The sequence below is a fragment of the Schistosoma mansoni genome, chromosome 2, assembly GCF_000237925.1.
Source record: "Schistosoma mansoni strain Puerto Rico chromosome 2, complete genome".
NCBI lineage: Eukaryota > Metazoa > Platyhelminthes > Trematoda > Strigeidida > Schistosomatidae > Schistosoma > Schistosoma mansoni.
The window spans coordinates 2,067,158-2,088,123 of NC_031496.1; the positions used below are offsets into that span (position 1 = coordinate 2,067,158).

Sequence of the window (20,966 nt, forward strand, 5' to 3'; positions counted from 1 at the left end):
CCACTGCCTTGTGGATCAGATCTTTAGGTCAAAGGCTCCAGGTGTGGCCCATTAAGAAAACCACCTGTTTCAGTTTGGGCAACCGGGCAGTATCGTATCCGTCACATATCAAATGAGATTTGTGTGGCGCATATGTATTCGGTGCCCCTTTGTACCAATATTGATGTGTTCAAATAAATAAATAAATAATGTTGGGAAAATCTCACGTGATTCAACTTTTCTTAATAAACGGTAGTTCTGATGTATAATGAAGACCATGGCAACCCTTTTCACCTAGTATTTCCCCATTGCCATTAACTAATTGGTTGTTTATTGAGATTATGAACCTAATTAAATGAGATAAAAACTGAAAACCTAGAAGCAATAGATGGTTATTTCGCCCTAATATGGGACACCTCAGTAATACGCGCCCACGACTTGAAAACTCAGATACGTTCGTGATCTTTATAAATTTCAACAATCTCCACTCCACCTGTAGCTCCTCCGGGGACTACTGCCAGGCCCAAGCCCGGGTAAAGGAGGAGGGTTGGGCATGGGGTTAGCGACCCCTATCCCGTAGAAAACCAACTGGCTAAAAAAACGCTAACCAGAAAATAAATGTAAGTCTTAGTTTGGTAGTTTTGTTATACTTCAGAGCCATAATTGTTTTTCTGCATAAATAGAGTTATTCTAAGTATAATTTTAATCGTTTTTTTTCTGAATTCTTGACTTTTCTTTGTTGGATCATTTAGCGTAGTGTTGCATATTAGTCGTTCGACCTTGGAAAAATCTCTCAATTGTTCGTTATTTAAAATTATCAAAAACTATCACACGACGGGCTACATTGCGAAGTCGTGCATGGATGACAGCTGACAGATGCATTCCGAGTAAGGACCGGAGTCAAACAAGACTGTCTACTCTCTCTCCCTTTCTCTTTCTTCTAATAGTGAACTGGATTGTTAAGATCTCGATATCTGAGGAAAAGCACGGAATACAACGGACAGCTTAGAATCAACTAGAAGATTTTGACTTTGCAGACAACCTAAGTTTTCTATCCCATACACATCAACATATGCAGGTTAAGATAAACAGTGTAGCAGCAGCCTGTGCATCAGTAGGCCTCAGCATATACAAAGGAAAAGCAAGATCCTCAAATACAATACGGAGAACACCAAACCTATCTCACTTGATGGAAAAACTCTATAAGATGTAGAATCTTTCACGTATCTCGTAAGCATCATCGATAAACAAGGAGGATCTGATACAGACGGTAAAGGGAAGGGTTGTCAAAACAAGTGCAGCATTCCTACATTTGAAAAATATATGTGGGACTTAGAACAACTGTCTTCAAGCTAATATCAAAGTGAGAATCTTCAATACGAACGTCAACAGAGCCAGTTATATTGTAGGGAGTTGAAACTTGTAGGACTCCCACAACCATCATCAAAAAGGTACATGTTTTTATAAACAAAGGTCTACACAAAATACTCAATGCCCGTTGGCCGGATACTATCAGCAACAACATACTGTGAGAGGGAACAAACCAGGTTCCATTTGAAGAGGAAATTGGAAAAAGATGTTGAAAGTGAACAGGACATACATTATGGAAATCAGCAAACTGCATCACGAGGCAATTGCTAACTTGGAATCTTGAAGGGAAACAGAAGACAGGAAGACCGAAGAACAAACTGCGTCGTGAATTTGAAGCAGACATAAAAAGGATGAATAACAACTGGGAAAGATTATCCAAGACGGAGTTGAATGGAGAGCGCTAGTGGGCAACCTACGCTCTTCCATGAAGGGTAACTGGCATGAGTAAAATGTAAAAAAGAATTCTGTAAACCAAACTACTTATCCATTTAGTATTGTTTGTTTGAATGTTTCCATCGATGTGTTAGGACTGCAACTGGTCAATCTCTAATTGGCATATGTGAATACTGTGCGTATTGCCTCGATATAGCCTAAATTGGAGCAAAAGGTACTGGGTTCGAGTGCTAGAGTGAACACCAACTCTGAGATGCAGATACATCCAGCTGACGAGTCCCAAATAGGACGAAACGAGCGTCAAACTGGATTCTACTGCTAACCACTATCCATCTTTGCAAACTACTTATCGTTTTAAGAAAGAAAAGAACACACTGAATATCACTGAACTCGCTTCTTTTATATTCTCTAATGTTTAAATATTATTAAGATAATAATAATAATAATAATACCATTAACGTAGGATCAATCACATTGGCACATACATATATATAGTTGTCCATTTACATGCCTTGACGACAAAAACAAACAAAACAATCACAAATCATATGAAAAAGTAACTGTGTGTTTTTTACAAGGTATCATAACAGTCACCATGGATGGAGAATGCTGGTGACCGGCCTATGCTCCTCGACGAGGGGTAACAGGCGTAAGTAAGTAAGTAATAATAGTCACCAAGCAACATGTCCAAATAAAGATCTAAATATATATACTGTACAAAAAAAAGAAGGAGGGACAACATAAACTAATCACAGAACAAACAATATACTCATACATGCATACATACATACATACATACATACACACACAAGGAGGGGATCACAATAAACATAGATTAGTAACCAGTATAACGTGAATAAGATGAATGTGGAATAGTTGACATATGGGATTGTTGTTGATTATTATTACCAGTATTAATTATTGTTGTTGGTGTTAGATCAGATCGAATCATTGGATTTGATTGAGATTGATTAATAATACGTGAATGAATTCTAGATGGATTTAATTGTGTATCCACTTGTGAAGGTATATAAGACATATGATGTTGTTGTTGTTGTTGTGATTGAACATCAGTTAGTAGATGACTAGCTGGAAATTCATAAGCTGATGAACGTGACATTATTGTTGTACCAGGTTGATGAATAGAATTCATAGCGGAATTTACTGACTGTCGTTTAAATTGTTCATCAATACTTGATTCATTTGTATTCATTATATAATTAGCTTCATCAGATGGAGGAGCACGAAATGAATATTGTTGAGATTGATGATTAGATATTGGATATGGTGGTGGATTTGGCATACCAGGTGGAAGTTGTTGGGGTGTTCCAGAAGTATGACTAAGAATTTGATGAGATTGTTGTTGAGATGATTGTTGTATAGATCGAGAAACATTGCCAGCTCCACCTCCACTTGTAGTTAAATGCCGTCTTAATGAACCAGATGGACTATCAATCAGATGAGTATTAGATTGGTTAAATTGGTTATTCAGCTGTGATTGGTCAAACACATGACCTTGATGTGACAATACAACAGGGTTATTTGCACTGAAATTTGATCCATACGACTGCTCAGGATGAAGCTGTTGTTGTTGTTGATGGTGCTGCTGGGCACGATTACGCAAGAAACCGCTTAAATTAGCCAAATGTTGTTGCTGATGGTGTCCACGAGTGGATGATGGCAGTTGTTGTTGTTGTTGCATTTCAAGTAAATTCATATTATAAACATTTTGTTTGTTTGTCCATTGGTGATTGGATTCAGTGACTTGTTGTTCCGGATTCATAATATTATAAGAGTATAAATTCACGGAACTATTATTATTACTATTATTATTATTGCTATTCATCCTATCATAGCCTACAACATTCACTGAACCAGTGGTATGCATACCACCACGTGTAGTTGCACCACTGGGACGTATAGAATTTCGATCTGTTATATTACCACCACCACGACGTCCCGATCCTCGTTTACGTTTTGTCGTTACTGTTTTCGCTGCTGATGTCAACACATGACCAGCGACGACATTGTTATTCATCGGTGTTGATAGCATAGTAGCATTATTTGAAGGTGGAGGTATTGAAGGTGTTCCAGTTGGATTCATTTGAATTTGTTGTTGAGATGATGTTGATGATTGAGATGCAATCAATCTATCATTATATTCCATACCTAATAATTTATTAGTCTTATGCAAATTAACATCTAATTGATGATTATGATGATGACTGAGAGGATATGTCATTGTATTCATATGTCCTGCTACTGTCACACAATGATTCATAGATTGTTGCTCTAATTCATTCGGATTAGGATAATCATTTAAAACAGTTTGTTGCGACGGTAGTTTACGTGTTGAATTAGTATATACCTGATCTGAATCTAAATGCATCTGTTGTTGATGATGATGATGCCCGTGGATTTGTTGTGAATGTGAATGAATTTGCAATGAAGATGACGAAGATGATACAACACCAACACCACCACCACCACCACCGCCAACAGTTCCTCCTCCTAATGATCCACCAGAGGAGGAGGATGAGGATTGAAAAGCATTCATACGATTATTCAATGATAATTTATCATTTATTTCAATATCATTTCTAGCATTCAACAATTTTCCACGTCCAAGTTGCATACTGCTGTTATTATGATTATTATTCCCACTATTCGTTATAGTATGAGCATTTGTTGACCCAGACGATGTTGTCATCATCATCATTGACATCATCATACTAGTATTACCACAATCAAGTGGATTACCGGATTTTATCGATGGATTGGATTCATTAAACATTAAACTGGTGGTAGGATGACATGACATAGAAGATATATTATGTTTTTGATCATACAATACACCGGTAGATTGGTGGTGATAATTACCGCTAGAGTCCCCACTTCTAATATTGTTGTTATTATTATTACCACTGATAGGTAAAAATTGATTTGGACATTCGGATAAATTTGTCTCCGACAATTGTACCATATCATTTAATGATAGTAATTGAGACTCTCTCATTACATCCATAGAATTACTAGTATTATTACCTTTGTTGAACATACTACTTATAGAAGCGTTGTTAGTAGTACCACCGGTACCATCACTATTATTATTGGAATTTTCTGTTTTAATCATTTTATTAATAACGTCAGGATCCTCATGTTCCCCGACATCACCTAGTTTAACACTATTCCCTGACATCTCTTCATCAAGTATTTGTGGATAAATTGGTGCCATATAAAATTCTGGTGGATGAAACATTCTATAAAAATGATCATGACGTATTAAACGATTTGCTTGTTCTTCAATACGTGATAATATAGATTCTGTATTTATAGCACCATGTATAGATAATAATAATGATTGTTTACTTGGATCATATATTTCCCATGGTGTAAAACGTTCTTTACCTAAGAATTGATATCCATACTTTTTAAGTTGATGATGAGATGATGATGATGAAGTAAGAAATCGTGATCCATTAGATAATAAACAATTTCCAGCTTTATTAGAACCTTTTGAATTATTTGATTTGTTACTACTATTATTACAAATACCTGAACCAGTACCACCACCACCACCTGAACCAATACCACTACCTCCTCCACTCCCTCCACCACTACCACCACCACCTCCAGAACCAAGTGATCCTCCACTCATATTTGACAATCCACCACGTGTTCCACCACGTGGTTGTCGTCCAGTAACAAATATTGTATATGAACCTTTTGTAAGTAATAATAATGGACGAAGATATTCAATTCCAGAACATGGTGGACGTTCCATTAATTCACGACGTATTTTTTTAGCTATGGTTTGATAATGTTTACCTTCAATACCAGAACGTGCTGTTATAGTATGTATTAATAATTGTAACATATCATAAACTATATAAAATAATTTTGAGTTCGATTCCGGTTCTATAATACTATGACTTATAAGTTGAGCTAATAATGTAGCCCAACGTATACTACTATCTATATCTAATTGTATCGTGGGGAATTTTTGTCCAACTAAGATTAAACGATATTTTAAACATTTCTGGATAATGGATCGAGTATGTAAATTGTCGGGTAAATGATCAACTAAATAACGTGAATTTAATAAAAAATATTCAATTTGTTCATATAATGAATCAATTAAATAATCTGAATCAGGTAAACATACTTTTAATAGGGATAAAAAAGTTGGATGAGTTAATAGAATAGAATGATTTAATAAAATGGTTTCTTTATCTTCATCATTTTTATGTTTCCAAAAATTTTTTATACCTTTTAAAATCTAAAAGAAAAAAATAAAAATAAAAAAACACCTTAGTAACAATAATAATCAATAATTGATTGATTTATTGAAAATCAATTAATGTCAAATAATCCGATCAATGTGGGAGGTAGAAGCCCCCCCCCCTCGAAATACTCTCACATAGCCATGCGTATATAGCCTCTGCCAAAGAAGTCCTACTCATTGCCTTACAGTGACATTACTGTTGTTTACGAAATTGAGAGGACGAAAAGAGAATGTCCGGCGCTTTAACCGGGTTGGTGGACACGGAAAGTCCACCTACAGGAGTTGGAAAACCCTTACTTTAAACCAATGGCTCACATGGGCTCCAGGATCCTGAGGGAACAAAAGGCGTATGAATCAATCATTGGCCACTGGCTACCATGGGACTACACATCCTCACGACGCTACACTGCCTTGTGGATCAGATCTTTAAGTCAAAGGCTCCAGGTGTGGCCCACTAAGAAAACCACCTGCTTCAGTTTGGGTACCTGGGCAGTATCACAGACTTCACACAAATCAAATGAGATTTGTGTGGCGCATATGTATTCAGTGCCCCTTTGTACCAATATTTATGTGTTCAAATAAATAAATAAATAAACTGAAAAATATGTGAGATGTTGAAGCGAGAATATTAAAATAGGTAACTAACTTTCACTAAAACTATATGTAGCTATCAGAATAATTCAGAAAACAACCTGTAGATTAAAGAGGACATGCAGAACGCTTGCAATATCGTGAATTGATTGCAGTTAGACAGTAACACTGTTGGAATCCGGCTCACTCGACCATAAGTTAAATGTGCACTGCTAGCTCTGTGTTCGATCAATCGTAAGGTTATGGATGTGCGCTATTGAGCAGTTCCACATTATGATGAGACGGTCGTCCACTACCTTCCAGTTTTTAATAAAGGCCTAACTAAGATCAGCTCATGAAGTAAGCTATGAAAATTTTACTATCACCACAAACCCCCCTATACACATTTTAAAATTGAACTTTAGAAGCTATCAAGATGATCTTGAACGAAACAACTAGTGGTATTGTGAATGCATCTTTATCCCCTGACATCTTAAATAGACCAATATAATTTTGATAAGTTTTAAAACAAAAAAACGAGAACAATTTTGACAAAGAGAATCCGCGTTATTCACTTATACATTTTCTGAAGGAGAAAACGTATCCGTTAAGCATGGTATTATTACTTAATAAGAGAATTTCAGTCAGTCAGTCACAACGTAGAACTTCGTACGTACGTACATCAATTCGAGTTACCATACCACATTAGCAGAGATCCAGTTGTCCATTCTAATCCCATAGTGGTGGAAGTAGTAAGAGAATAAGCAGTAATCCGAAAGATTTGGGTTTGAAGATGTTATTCAAGGAGTATAATCCAGCGAAATAAATTTAGAAAGAGAAAATGATAGGGACATGAGGAATTCAGAAGATTGAAATTTGGCAGAATACAAAGAGTGGATGCACCTTCCTCATTGCAAACGATTTTGAGTCATGTCATTCAAGGTCTCTAACCATTGATTGCTATCATCTCGCGAATCCTAACCAGGTAGTCTACACCTACCAACATTCCTCAGTCTACTTATCAGTGACTTCATGGATTTATGCCACGTTTTGGTTTGGCCGCCCCTAGCTTTCTTCCAACCTACTCTTACACCATAAAACATTGCACGTCGGGGCGGCCGATGGTTGGGCATACGTAACACGTGTCCCAGCCATCTCAACTGATCAAGTTTCACTACTTCATCAATTGATTTGCCATCCTTACCTAGTACCCGTTTCCTAACAACTACATTACTTACCCGGTGGTCCCAGGATATACGAGCAATGCTTCGAAGACATCTATGATCGAATACCGGCAGCCTACAAATATCCTCTACTCTTACCGGCCATGTTGCACTGCCATAAAGTAGGACGGAACGAACTGCTGCACAGTAAACCCGTCCTTTGGTTGGTAGACGGATATCTCGCCTACGCTATAAATGACGCAAGTTGGCGAAAGCTAGACGAGCCTTCCGTATCCGTGCTGAGATTTCGTCACACACCAGACCACAAGGGCTGATGAGACTCCCAAGAAAAGTGAAGCGGTCAACACGTTCAATTCTCTGTAAGAGAATCACAATAAATAGACGAAAGAGAAAAGTTGAAAAACAGTCTGTATTAGGTTTTACAAGTGTCCAAAAATAAAGGTAGACAACGTAAAACGTTCTAAGATATCAGCCAGTCAGTCATAATCAGTATGGAACCTGACACAAATGTGTATTAACCATATCATACCACATTAGCACAATAAGTTATAGAAAATGGCTGGCAAAACGGTCGAAATAATAGTGATATCAATGATAGTTTGAAAGACTAGAAATGGAGAATATGGTTCGAAAAGACAAAAAGAAAAGACATATACGAAGGGATACTAGAACACACTAGAATATAGAGGAAGATAAAGAGTGAATGTACCTGAACTATTGTTATCTCTTAGAGTCATGTAACATATCTTCAACCACTGGTTGCGGTTACCATATGGACCTCAAACAATAAGGCTGTATCTGCCTATGCAACTAAAACCAACAGCCGATGATTACGTAGACAAATGCTACTTCTTAGTTTAGCGCCCCTCTCTTCTATACAAGCTAACATCGGCCGCCTAAGTAGGAAGTAGTAGGAGATATGTAAAACATATTCCAACCCTATTCAATGAAAATTCACAACTCAACCAACCAATTTTCTATATTCGCTTAGTGTGCAAAGGTTAATCACATTATTGCTCACCAAGTTGTTTTACGATATATCAGCAATGACTCAAAGACACCTAATAATTAATTTATTTATTTAAACACATAAATATTGGTACAAGGAAGCACCAGATAGAGATGCGCCGCACAAATCTCATTTGATTTATGTGGGGGCTTTGATACTGCCCAGGTGCCCAAACCGAAACAGGTGGTTTTCCAAAGGGGCCACACCCGGAGCCTTTGACCGAAAGATCTGACCCACAAGGAAGTGGAGCATCGTAAAGTGTTGCAGTCCAACGATTGATATATACACCATTTGTTCCCTCAGGAGCCCATGTGCACCATCGGTTTGGAATCAGGGTTTTCCAACTCCCCTAGGTGGACACTCCACATCCACCAACTCTGTTAAAGCGCCGGACATTCTCTTTTCGTCCTCTCAATTTAGTAAACAACATTAATGCCACGAGAAGGTAGTGAGTAGGACTTCACTGTCAGTGGTTTGTATGCATCTGGCCACATGAGAGTATTTTGAGAGGGAGAGCGGACTCTCCCCATTCTCGGCCGTACCAGGGCATTCGGGGGCCAAAGACACCTATGATCCTAATCTAAAACTAATCTTCATTTATATAGATCCATGATTAATCTTTCAGTATATACCAAAATATCTGCCATTTTAGGAAAAAAAACCCAACAGAACCTCATAAAACTCTATAAATCATTGTATTTCCTTCTTTCACACGTACATTATACAGATTCAATTAAAAACTATGGTGACTAATCTCATATACCCCCCCCCGAAAAACCCAAACACTAGAATCATAACTGTCACTAACCAGAAACTAATTAAAGAAAGCCAATACATTTATGGTTTAAAATCATAATAAAATATCCTAAAGTAATAACAATTAGTAATCAGGAAATTATAACCATCTTTATAATTTATCTGATAATTAGATCATCACACACACACAGTCATCAAAACAAAGTAATATATCACACACACACAGTAAAAAATACAATTAGAAGACCTGCGACAATACACCAAAGGGAGCAACAACAACAAAAATAAACAAGTATCTTAAATGGACATAAAAAAATGTGTCATCTAGCCGCAAAGAGAAAGGGAAAAGTATCCAACACAATTTATATACATATATGCGCTGTCCGTTAGATTTCAACTGGGTAGATTTATATATGTGACAACAATACCAATGTGTCTAATTAAGGATATACTTAGATTGGATAAGTTCAAATGTAAATAAATAACATTTTGTGTGAAATAAAATGATAAACAAATAAACAATGATAATCGGTTGCTTCAATTTGTTATTAGCTATGTCCATAGAATGATGATAAAATTGCTTATTAAGAAATATACTACTAATTATAATTAAAGTAGTTTGAAAAATAGTTAAAAAGTAAGTTAACAAACGGAATGTATTTTGTAATACAATGACCTCAGTTGAGGTATGATCGAAAACGAGACAGTAGTCAGCAACTATTTCACTCCATTGTGGAGCTCTTTGGTAGTGGACACCCCCAACCTCACAATGAAGTGAAACAGTTTTCACCAATGTCATAGGGTTATCACTCTGTCATATCATAAATTGACTGAAGTGGAAATCCTGCCATTAGGTGCCAATCCAGGGGTTTTAATAACTAATCATTCTAGATACCTGGAGATTCTGGTTTTGATCTACGGTGGGGTTATGATTATGCGCTGCTACAGAGTTTTATAATACTAGGATGAAAAAGCCACCCAGAGCTCCCTGATTTCCAATAATATCTCAACTGAGATCAATTTGTGACAAATACAATATTTTTATTATTTATTTAAACACATAAATATTGGTACAAGAAGGCACCAGATATATATGCGCCTTACAGATTTCATTTGATTTATGTGTGGACTATGATAATGCCCGTGTGTCCAAACCGAAGCAGGTGGTTTTCTTATGGGGCCACACACGCAGCCTTTGATCTAAAGATCTGATCCGCAAGGCAGTGGAGCATCGTAAGGAGTTGCAGTCCCATGGTAGTCGGTGACCAACGATTGATTCATACTCCATTCGTTCCCTGAGGATTGTGGAGCTCATATGCACCATTGGTTTGGAATCAGGGTTTTCCAACTCCCCTAGGTGGACACTCCACACCTAACAACCCGGTTACAGTGTCAGACATTCGCTTTCGTCCTCTCAATTTCTTAAACAACACCCCCCACCACGAGAGGGCAGTGAGTAGGACTTCCCTGTCAGAGGCAATATACGCGTGGCCATATGAGAGCATTTCGAGAGGGAGGGCGGACTCTCCCCACTCTTGGCCGTACCAGGACATTTTAGGTTAATAGAGCTCTACTGAACCATCACAATATCCAAACCAAACTATCAACTTAACATAGTAGATACAGTCAGGAATCGAGTTATGAAAAACAGATCATAATAAAAGAATATTCTCATAAAAAGAAACGGATTTAAAACAAACCTCGGATGTAACTTTTACTATTTGTGCTTTTAATGATTTTGGTAATTTAGCAATTAATGAAGGAAATAACCATACAGGATCATTATCATCTAATTCAATGATTGGTAAATCATTAATTAAATGTCCAATTGAACTTTCTTGAAAATTCATATAGTTACTATTATTATTATTACTGTTACTATTACTTGTTGCTGTGGCAGTAGTAGTACTAGTATTAGTTGCCATGGCAACAGTATGATTATGATTATTATTCAAATCAAACCAATTCATAATTTGTGATTGAAAACCATGTACAATAGATTGTGCTAAATAACCTAATACTTCAGTTTGTTGTGAAAATGATATTTGTGCATATAATAATTGAAATTCAATTTGTGTACATTTTAATGTCCATATATTTAAATGATGTAATATATGACACATAGCACCAGATAAACCATCATTAGTTAATGCAATATCAATCCATTTAATATCATATGGCCAATAAATAATATGTAATAAACGTCTTGCTTGACTTTGTGTAAAATTTTTATCGATTAATACATTTTCCCGAATTAATTGATTCGGTGTCATTTGATAAAAACGTTCACGTACCCATGATACTGTACATATTTCACGTAATACTAATTGGGTTAATGCATTTAACGGTAATGAATGTAATTCTATAGTGGTTGGGATAATATCTTGTTCAAGGAATCTTTGTATTATAGAATGTACTTTTGTTGTGGATTTACGATGAGTTGAACGACGACGACGATGATTATGACGAGATTTAAAACGTTTGGATTTATCTTTTTGATGTTGATGGTGTTGTTGTTGTGTTGTACGAGTACGTTTACGATTTGTATTACGTAATAATGAATGATCACCTTCAGAATCAATATCGGTTAAATCATCAATATGATTATCTTGTCCACCACCCCCACCACCACCACCATCATCATTATTGTCATCATTTTCATCATCATCATGTTGTTCTTCATCCTCATCACCACCCCCATCATCATCATCATCTTGATTACCATCACTATCTTCATTATTATCATCATTTCCTACACTAGTATTCGTCTCATCTATGATATCTTCTTGTTGATTATCAACAGATGCTTTATCACTATGTACAATAAGCATTTTTAATACATCAACAAGAAATTCTGAAGTAACTTTTTGTAATGCAGCAGTTAATAATAATGGTTCTGAAATACGAAATGGTGGAGATGATAAGTTATCAGGTATACTACTACTAACAGTAGTATTAGTAGTAGTATTGGTAGTAGTATTAGTAGTAGTATTTGATAAATTGACATCAGGATTAGGTGTTAATACATTTGATGTAGTTTGTAATGAACTAATTGTTGATTCAGCCGTAAATAAACAATGTAATATATGACATGCTAAAGAGATAATAGATTCTAATTGTGAATTAACTGGTTGTGTTATATTATCTAAACCTTGTGCCATTGCTGGACATATAACTAAACGTAAAAAATCGGATATAGTAAAACAATAACGTGATAATAATGTACCAATTAATGAACTTAAATTATCATATATACAGAGTTGACTTAGATCAATCGTATTGATTAACGGACTATAACCATGAATATATGAATGTGGTGCTAAAATAGCATAGAATGCACCAAGCCATTCACAAGTTAATTCACTACATTGACATGTTAATTCAGCGCATAGACCACATAAATAATTAACTTGTTCAATAGTTTTCGCTTGACATATCCATAGAATGGCTTTACATACAAAACTATAACGTGAATCTGGTTTATTACGTAAATCTTCAGCATATGCACGAAATGATGTCACATTATCCATCGACGAGGATGTCGATGATGTCATTAGATCATTAGCATAATCTGGATCAAATTGTCTTATACCTTCACTTGGATCAATACGACGTAATAATGCATTCACCTTTTGATGAGCTTTACCATAAATTGGTGTAAAACGTGTTTTAATCACTATATTAGATGTAAATAAATCATTTAAATAAATTAATATACAACGTTCTAATGGTCCACATTGTGTAGGTTCTTTCACTTGTCTTACTTGTTCAATTAAAATTGGGAATAGACGACTTGATAAATCACCCATTGTAAATAGAATATTTTGATAACGTTGTAAGATACCAACTGTACGAAGACATAAAGATGACATATATAATGTCATAAAATGAGTACGATTTTCAAATAAGATCTTTAAACGTTCCAATGTATCAATGACAGTAAATATTAATGATGTAATATTTAATGATGTTTCAATCAATTCAAAAAATAAAAAAATTGAACTTGGCACAGGCATATAAATATGAGATTGAACATTCGACGTAGATATCGACAACGGATGACTGTTGTTAGGATTAGTCGTAGTCGTAGTACTTGGAGGATTAGCTGACGACGATGATGATGATGATGATAATGGTGAATTAGTATTCATGGATGTGATATTTGTGGTATTCGTATTATTATCTTCATTGGATGGATTAACCGTTGAATGAAAATTGGAACCATTCAACATTTTAACAAATACTGGTGTACATTGAGATAATACATATTCCATATCATAAAATGATAAATTTATAAAACGTTTTGTTATATCTTCATGAATTTCATCAATAGATCGTGTTTCATCATTATTACTATTATTATTATTACTAACATTACGATGACTAGATCCATTCCCTATAACACCACTACTACCACTGCCATTATTAGGTGTTCCTGTTCCAGTGGATTGTCCAACGAATGATCCTAGTCCAAGATTACTATTATTAGTGGCATTATTATTATTGACGTCTTTATCACGTTCTCTATCTTTACTCTTTTTACGTCGACCAAGTTCCCCATGAAATACATCGATTAGATAGATCTTTTTAGTAAATAATTTACATATATCACGTATTAATTTACGAATAGGATATCTTGCACGATCTCTTGAACGTACTGAACCATATAATAATTGAAAACGTTGATTTTGTTCATGTGTATAACATTCATCCTGAGGTATAGGAAATTGTATTAAATAATGTAAATGACGATTTGAATAAGTAGTAACTTGATCATTTGATGTTGATGATGATGAAAGTGATGGATGATTGATGAGTTGGGTATTATTTGATTGTAATGATATTAAATTAATACAACCAAATTCTGAACGTACAGAATCTGGATTATCTACACTAGAACGATCCATATCTTCAGAGAATTCAGATTTAACAGAATGTTGAGCTGTTGTTATTTGTGAATGACATATAGTTGATGCCGTTATATTGGTACCACCGGTAGTACTACTACTAGTAGTAGTAGTACGTGTGATATTGGTTGGTGTATTAACAGATTGGTTAATAGTATTACTATTATTGATAGACAATGGATTAGTATTCATCTTATTTGGTAGAGTATGATCTATCACAGCTAATGGATGTAAACTTGTATCGAATACACCACGAGCAATAAAATATCTTACATAATAATCATGATCAAATACTTCACGATCAATTAATTCAGAGAATAAACAAACTAAATTACGCATAAAATGATTATCAATTAATGATTGTTCACCATTGAATGGTGGTAATTGTATAGTGCAATTATCTAAAAATTTTATTAACGTTTCTTGTAAAGATTGATAGGCTTGACTATTCATTATATTGATATTGTTAGTAGTATTAGTAGTATGTTTCACGCTACTGGTAGTAGTAGTAGTGGTGGTAGTGGTGGTAACCGTAGTAGTAACTGTTGTCATACCGTTAACATTACTCCCAGTAGTTGAGATTGGAGTCGTTGATAATGATATTGTATCTTTGTTACTTATATTACTACTGTTCATAGTACTATCTCCATAGAATGTATTCTTTAATTGTTCTAAAAGGCATGCAACTATAATGGATCGATAAATTCCAATACGATATGGTGATACAGCCCATTCACATAAAGTTATAACAATAATAGATGTATCTACATGAATTGAATCATCATTAAATATACGACTATATAAAGATTCCATTGGATTTGGTTCACGAACTAAATGATATTCATGACGATCTAAAATATCAAGTAGACGAACAAGACGTTCAATCTAGAAAGAAAGAAAGAATGGTAAAGAAAGATATGATTAACATGAAAAATTTTTAAACATAACTTGATTAGATGGATGTTTTAGGAAAGATGAGGCATTTTCGGAACTGATATACGGCAGGTTTTTTTATTTTTTTATTTAAACACATAAATATTGGTACAAAAAGCACCAGATAAATATGCGCCACACAAATCTCATTTGATTTGTGTGAGGGCTGAGATACTGCCCAGGTGCCCAGATTGAAGCAGGTGGTTTACTTAGGGGGCCACACCCGGAGCCTTTGACCTAAAGGTCTGATCCACAAGGCAGTGGAGCATCGTGAGAAGATGCAGTCCCATGGTAGCCGGTGACCAACAATAGGTTAATACGCCATTCATTCCATCAAGATCCTGGAGCCCATGTGCACCATTGGTTTGGAATCAGGGTTTTCCAACTCCCCTAGGTGGACTTTCCGTTTCCACCAACCTGGTTAAAGCGCCGGACATTCGCTCTTCGTCCTCTCACTTTCGTAAACAACACCCCCGCCACTGTGAGAAGGCAGTGAGTAGGACTTGCCTGGCAGAGGCTATATATTCGCGTGGCCATGTGAGAGCATTTCGAGAGGGAGAGCGGACTCTCCCCACTCTCAGCCGTACCAGGGCATTTGGGGGCATCTTTCTATGAGCTACTAAGTTATAATACGTTTATCATCTAGCTGCATTCTCCTTCTGATTGGTTATTAAGGATAAAAGGAACTCGTTATACGGTTAGGATTAAGGATTTCCTGGTAGTTCTTATCGCTCAACCATGTTATTAATCAGGTGAAGGTCATTGGTCTGATGTGGTATGGCAACTCGAACTGATGTATGTACGTACGAAGTTTTACGTTGTGACTGACTGACTGACATTGGTCTGATAACCGTTAAGCGAATTTGTGATTGGCGGAACACATAATCTCATAACTTGATAAAGTGAATATATAAAGTGATGAGTGTTATAAAAATTATGCTAGGTAATCTGATGAATTTTGGTGACAATAAATACATTTTTTTAAGACTAGAACAGTATTTGATTTAGAGTAGAATATAAACTAAGCGTTTTACCACATCATTCGTATCTATTGTGGGAGTATTTAATGAGAATTAAATTCAATATTCATTGCTCCTAAAACAAACATAGCACCCATTAATTGGCTACTTATAGAATCCAATAGTTACATGGTGTTTTGTCAGTATTTTGTCATTTATTTGTCCGTTGGAGGGATATATAACTGGATAGGTTAATCACTGCCTGCTTGTGAGTCTTTCGTACTCGGAAAGAGTGTTGAACACCTAGTTCGTGTGTTTGGAGTAATAGCGAAACACGAGGAAATATAAATTCAGTTAACATGTACACTGCCCCCAAATGCCCTGGTACGGCTGAGAGTGGGGAGAGTCTGCTCTCCCTCTCCAAATGCTCTCACATGGCCTCGCGTATATAGCCTCTGCCACACAAGACCTACTCACTACCTTCTCGTGGCATTACTGTTGTTTACGAAATTGAGAGAACGAAAAGCGAATGTCCGGCGCTTTAACCGGGCCGGTGGAGAAGGAGAGTCAACCTAAGGGAGTTACAAAACCCTGATTTCAAACCAATGGTGCATATGGGCTCCAGCATCCTGAGGAAACAAATGGCGTATGAACCAATCGTTGGTCACAGCTACCATGGGACTGCATCTCCTCACGAAGCTCTGCCTTGTGGATCAGGTCTTTAAGTCAAAGGCTCCGGGTGTGGCCCCCTAAGAAAACCACCTGCTTCGGTCTGGGCACCCGGGCAGTATCACAGCCCTCACACAAATAAATGAAATGATGATTTCTACTGACAATCCTATTCACGCTTTTACTAAATGCCAGACAATTTACATTACTATTATTATTGTTATTATCATTATGTTTGTGTTAAAATAATTAATAATATCGCGGGTATTTCTTTTCTTGTAAACTTAAGCGGTCAGCGATAGCAACCAGTCAGATGACAATAAGTCCGGCTCCAAAACTCTAGCTAGTGTTTCAGTCAGATCAGCAGCTGAAAGTTGACCACCACTCTTAACCGTCTCTAACGTCAGTTCATCAAGGTTGTGCTGATGTGGTACGGGAACTTGGGCTAGCACACATTTATAGCAGGTTCTACTGTGATTACGACTGCCTGGTTTTGTGTAACGAAAGAAGTCTCAGTAGTAACACAAAAGCGGTAACACAGCCTGTATTTTATTCTTAGACACACTAAAAAGTACCACTATCCCTTTTTAAACACTGTACTTGTCTAGCAGATCAGATGAATATATTTCTAGACAGAAGGGGTTCTCGCCTCATAAAGTTTGCCATAAACTGATCACGTAGGGAAACTATGGCCTACTTGAAAAAAACCATCCACTAAATACAAGTTTATGTGTTCGGCTTCCAGAAAAACTATTTGTATAAGGATTAATGTTACTATCCGGATGTCCAAACTAAAGTATGTGAAGTGAACACTAACTGGTGACATGCTGACTGAAAGTTATGCTTCATACACTAAGCTACTGCTCTACTGTTGACCCTTACAATAGTATAGCTTCCTTACCTACATTGTATCTTCCAATAAATATCATTTTCGGCCTTCCTCCTTTTTCCACAGTATTGTAACTACATTTTGTACAGAGTATTTTTGGATTAACAAAACGTAAATAATTTTGTAAAGTTACATGCACTAATAAAAATCAAATAACATTGCATGCCTTAATGAAAGAATTGTTACAATGAGCGTTTACTGAATTGAAAACAATAAGAGCTTGCTTCAACATTTATTTAGTTGTGAGTAAATAGGAAGAGTTTAAAATAAAGGAACATACACTTTCAGTCTAATCTATGCAGAGCCAAACAAAAATAACTGTGGAATGTTGTTTTCGTTAAATGAAAGGGTGCAATTAGCATGATTTACAAGCTTTGAAAACACTTCAGCATAGATAAAACAGTACAAAACTAAGTTACAGAATCAAACTTCAGTCATCTAAGCGGATATGGATTCGAATTACTGTTACACTGACAGTGATGAAAGTCATTGTGTAAATGCATCTGATTTAGCTAGTCGTATATACTAGATGTTAGATATTTATATATTTGAACCCTATTCTTCTTGTCTTAACTTTATATTTTAGCTCATTCTACTATGGTGTGGATGTATACATGTGCTTGGCTCTAAATTCCTTTTTTAAATGGGAACCTAACATCGCTCTAAATCGTATACCATCATTGATAAAACCCAGCACCTCGTTATAGTAGTGAGAATGGTTATGTTTCTCATAAGTCACATACATATGCCTTAAGCGTGATGCGATATGAACTAGTTGTTCTTGAGTTGTAATTGTATTAAAGAACGTAGAAATAACGATAAAACACGAAATCGTAAACATGCCTATAATCCATGAATAAACTTTATTTTATATTACGGAATAACTTCAATGTAGTAACACCTAATAAGCAATAACACGGATTTTATTACATTTATTTTAACAATATAAAATAAGAAGTACTTACGTTTTCGCCGTTATTTCCTGAACATGGTTCAATCAGCCAACCAGATTCAACGAGCTGACTACGTCTTATTATGTCCTCCTCAACTTCGGACAAGCACTTGCGTATCGATGTTGATTCTTCTCCAGGTGGTAGAGGAAGTGTAACTAATGAGTGTGGAATATGATCAAGAGGTGATCCTTTAAAATAAGCGTAATCAGTATCAAAAGGTAGTGGATTCCACACCGCAGCTGAGGGACAGCTTAATACAATGAAGATAATTAAACTACTCAATGACATAGAAATATTTTGATGTAGAGGACACGTACATAAATCCTTATACTCATTTAAGATACCTTGTAATGTACCAACTGAACGAGCATATTTAGGTCCAGTACAAGCAAATACGACATCCGCAAACGTAGTGCAACACCAGTAAAGTAGCCTGCGAATTAACAATTCACTCTCAGTAAAACGACGTCCAAATTTAATGAGGTAATGCAAAATAAACTTTAGAGGGAAATCAGAAGCACATTTGCTAGTAAGTGCTGAACGATTTGAAGGTGATAAAGCAAGTGTTGATGGTGACGATTGCCCACGAATTTGTTCATTAACACTTTCTGCGACTTTAATTAGCCAAAGTATGACTTCCCAGTGGTCTGCCATATCCGAATCATACATAGCCAAAAGCAGAGAAAAAAGATAATCCCAATCATTAAAGAGTGATACGAGTTCATTATGCTTAACGGGTGCATAAATTGGCTCCAATGAACGCGAAAGCAAACGGCAGAGCGTAGATGACCAGTCGGCAGTAGGATCCTGAGGTGCTCTTGGCTTTTTCTTTGCAGTTTCAGCAACTGCTGTTGACTGGATGACGCTTATATTAATAAACCATAATGCTCGAGTTATAGGAACTTTGTTGGAAAGCAACTCATGTAAAATTTCCTCTTTATCCTTGAAAAAAGGCACGCGGCGTCCAAGGTTTTGAAGTGGGACGTTGCTAGAAAGCTCTCTAAACCAATCGGAAACCTGTTCTTTGTACATATCAATAGCCGGAATAACAGTATCACGAATATTAGTGGTTTGACGCTTCTTAAAATCTTGGAAGTTAGAGCACTCATACTTCTTTAACATAACATTATAATAAAAGTTCCAAACAACGTCTGAATTCAGAAACCGACTTTCCTCCTTACATGATTCATATTCATCACGTACTGGTTTTGTGTATTTAAAACCGTCTTTTACGAAATCCTCGCACATCAAATCTTCTTTTTGCTCACTCCTTTGACAATAAACATCTGGAGGACAGTGTTCTTTTCTTTTTAGTGATCGATATTCCAGTGACGGAAAACTACTCATCTCAGTGTAGTCAGTAAACACTGACCTCAAAATATCCGCACCCAACAGTAACGATATAATTGAAAAGCCGCAGTTATATACGTTTCATAAGACCATCAGACTTCCAGCTTCTTCCAGCAGAAAAAGTAGACTAAAGGGTCCAAAAGTTTTGTGGTGTCTTGCTGATAGTGGTAATTTACTAAAAGCACACTACAGTAATCAAGAGAGACCATAGTAGGCCTCAAAGTTATGTAACTAATTTGTTAATACTTCATGTATGATTGCTGTTGACCCATATAGTATGTCTTTATCGAGATATATTACAGCTTGCACTTTCGAGTTTCATCTTAATCGTTTTCGTTTTTTGTGTACCTCATGTAGAAAAAATTAATAATTAGTTCCCCTGTAACTGCCCTCGCAGCAAACACAACTTCCCATGTTTTAGGTATTTTAACACAAACCCGTTGTCCATCTGTACTAGCTGGCCCATCTCAATAGAAAAAAATATCCAGTGGCTTCTTAGACTCCTAAAAAGTATTTGAAGCGGAGTTGACTAACTCAAAGATGTCACGGATATTCGGGGTTTCACAACGCTTTTGTCTGTAACATCTTTATCATCGAAAGATACAAACCCAGTCAAACCAGAAGGCAGAGGAAAATAAGTTACAAGATATATCTGGAAGGCTGTCGATATTTTGAGAAGTGTTTAATCCAAGCCATGTAATAGTTGAAGGATGAGTTGCATCGCGTACTCACTCGTGAGGATGCGTGACCGATAGCCCT

General features: G+C 36.2%; 1 protein-coding gene across 1 annotated transcript; it reads right to left on the reverse strand.

The window, feature by feature from the left end:
• Nucleotides 1-2,745: 2,745 nt before the first annotated feature.
• On the reverse strand, nucleotides 2,746-20,204 carry Smp_166410 (putative thyroid hormone receptor-associated protein; the record flags this gene model as incomplete). The annotated part of the gene is given in 13 exon segments (XM_018795301.1): nucleotides 2,746-2,759; nucleotides 2,830-3,507; nucleotides 3,634-5,298; nucleotides 5,416-5,878; nucleotides 5,884-5,907; nucleotides 11,248-11,384; nucleotides 11,457-12,116; nucleotides 12,639-13,790; nucleotides 14,097-14,315; nucleotides 14,406-14,876; nucleotides 15,009-15,339; nucleotides 18,870-19,393; nucleotides 19,463-20,204. Coding segments are annotated over 13 exon segments (7,080 nt in total).
• Between the last annotated feature and the right edge of the window lie 762 nt (nucleotides 20,205-20,966).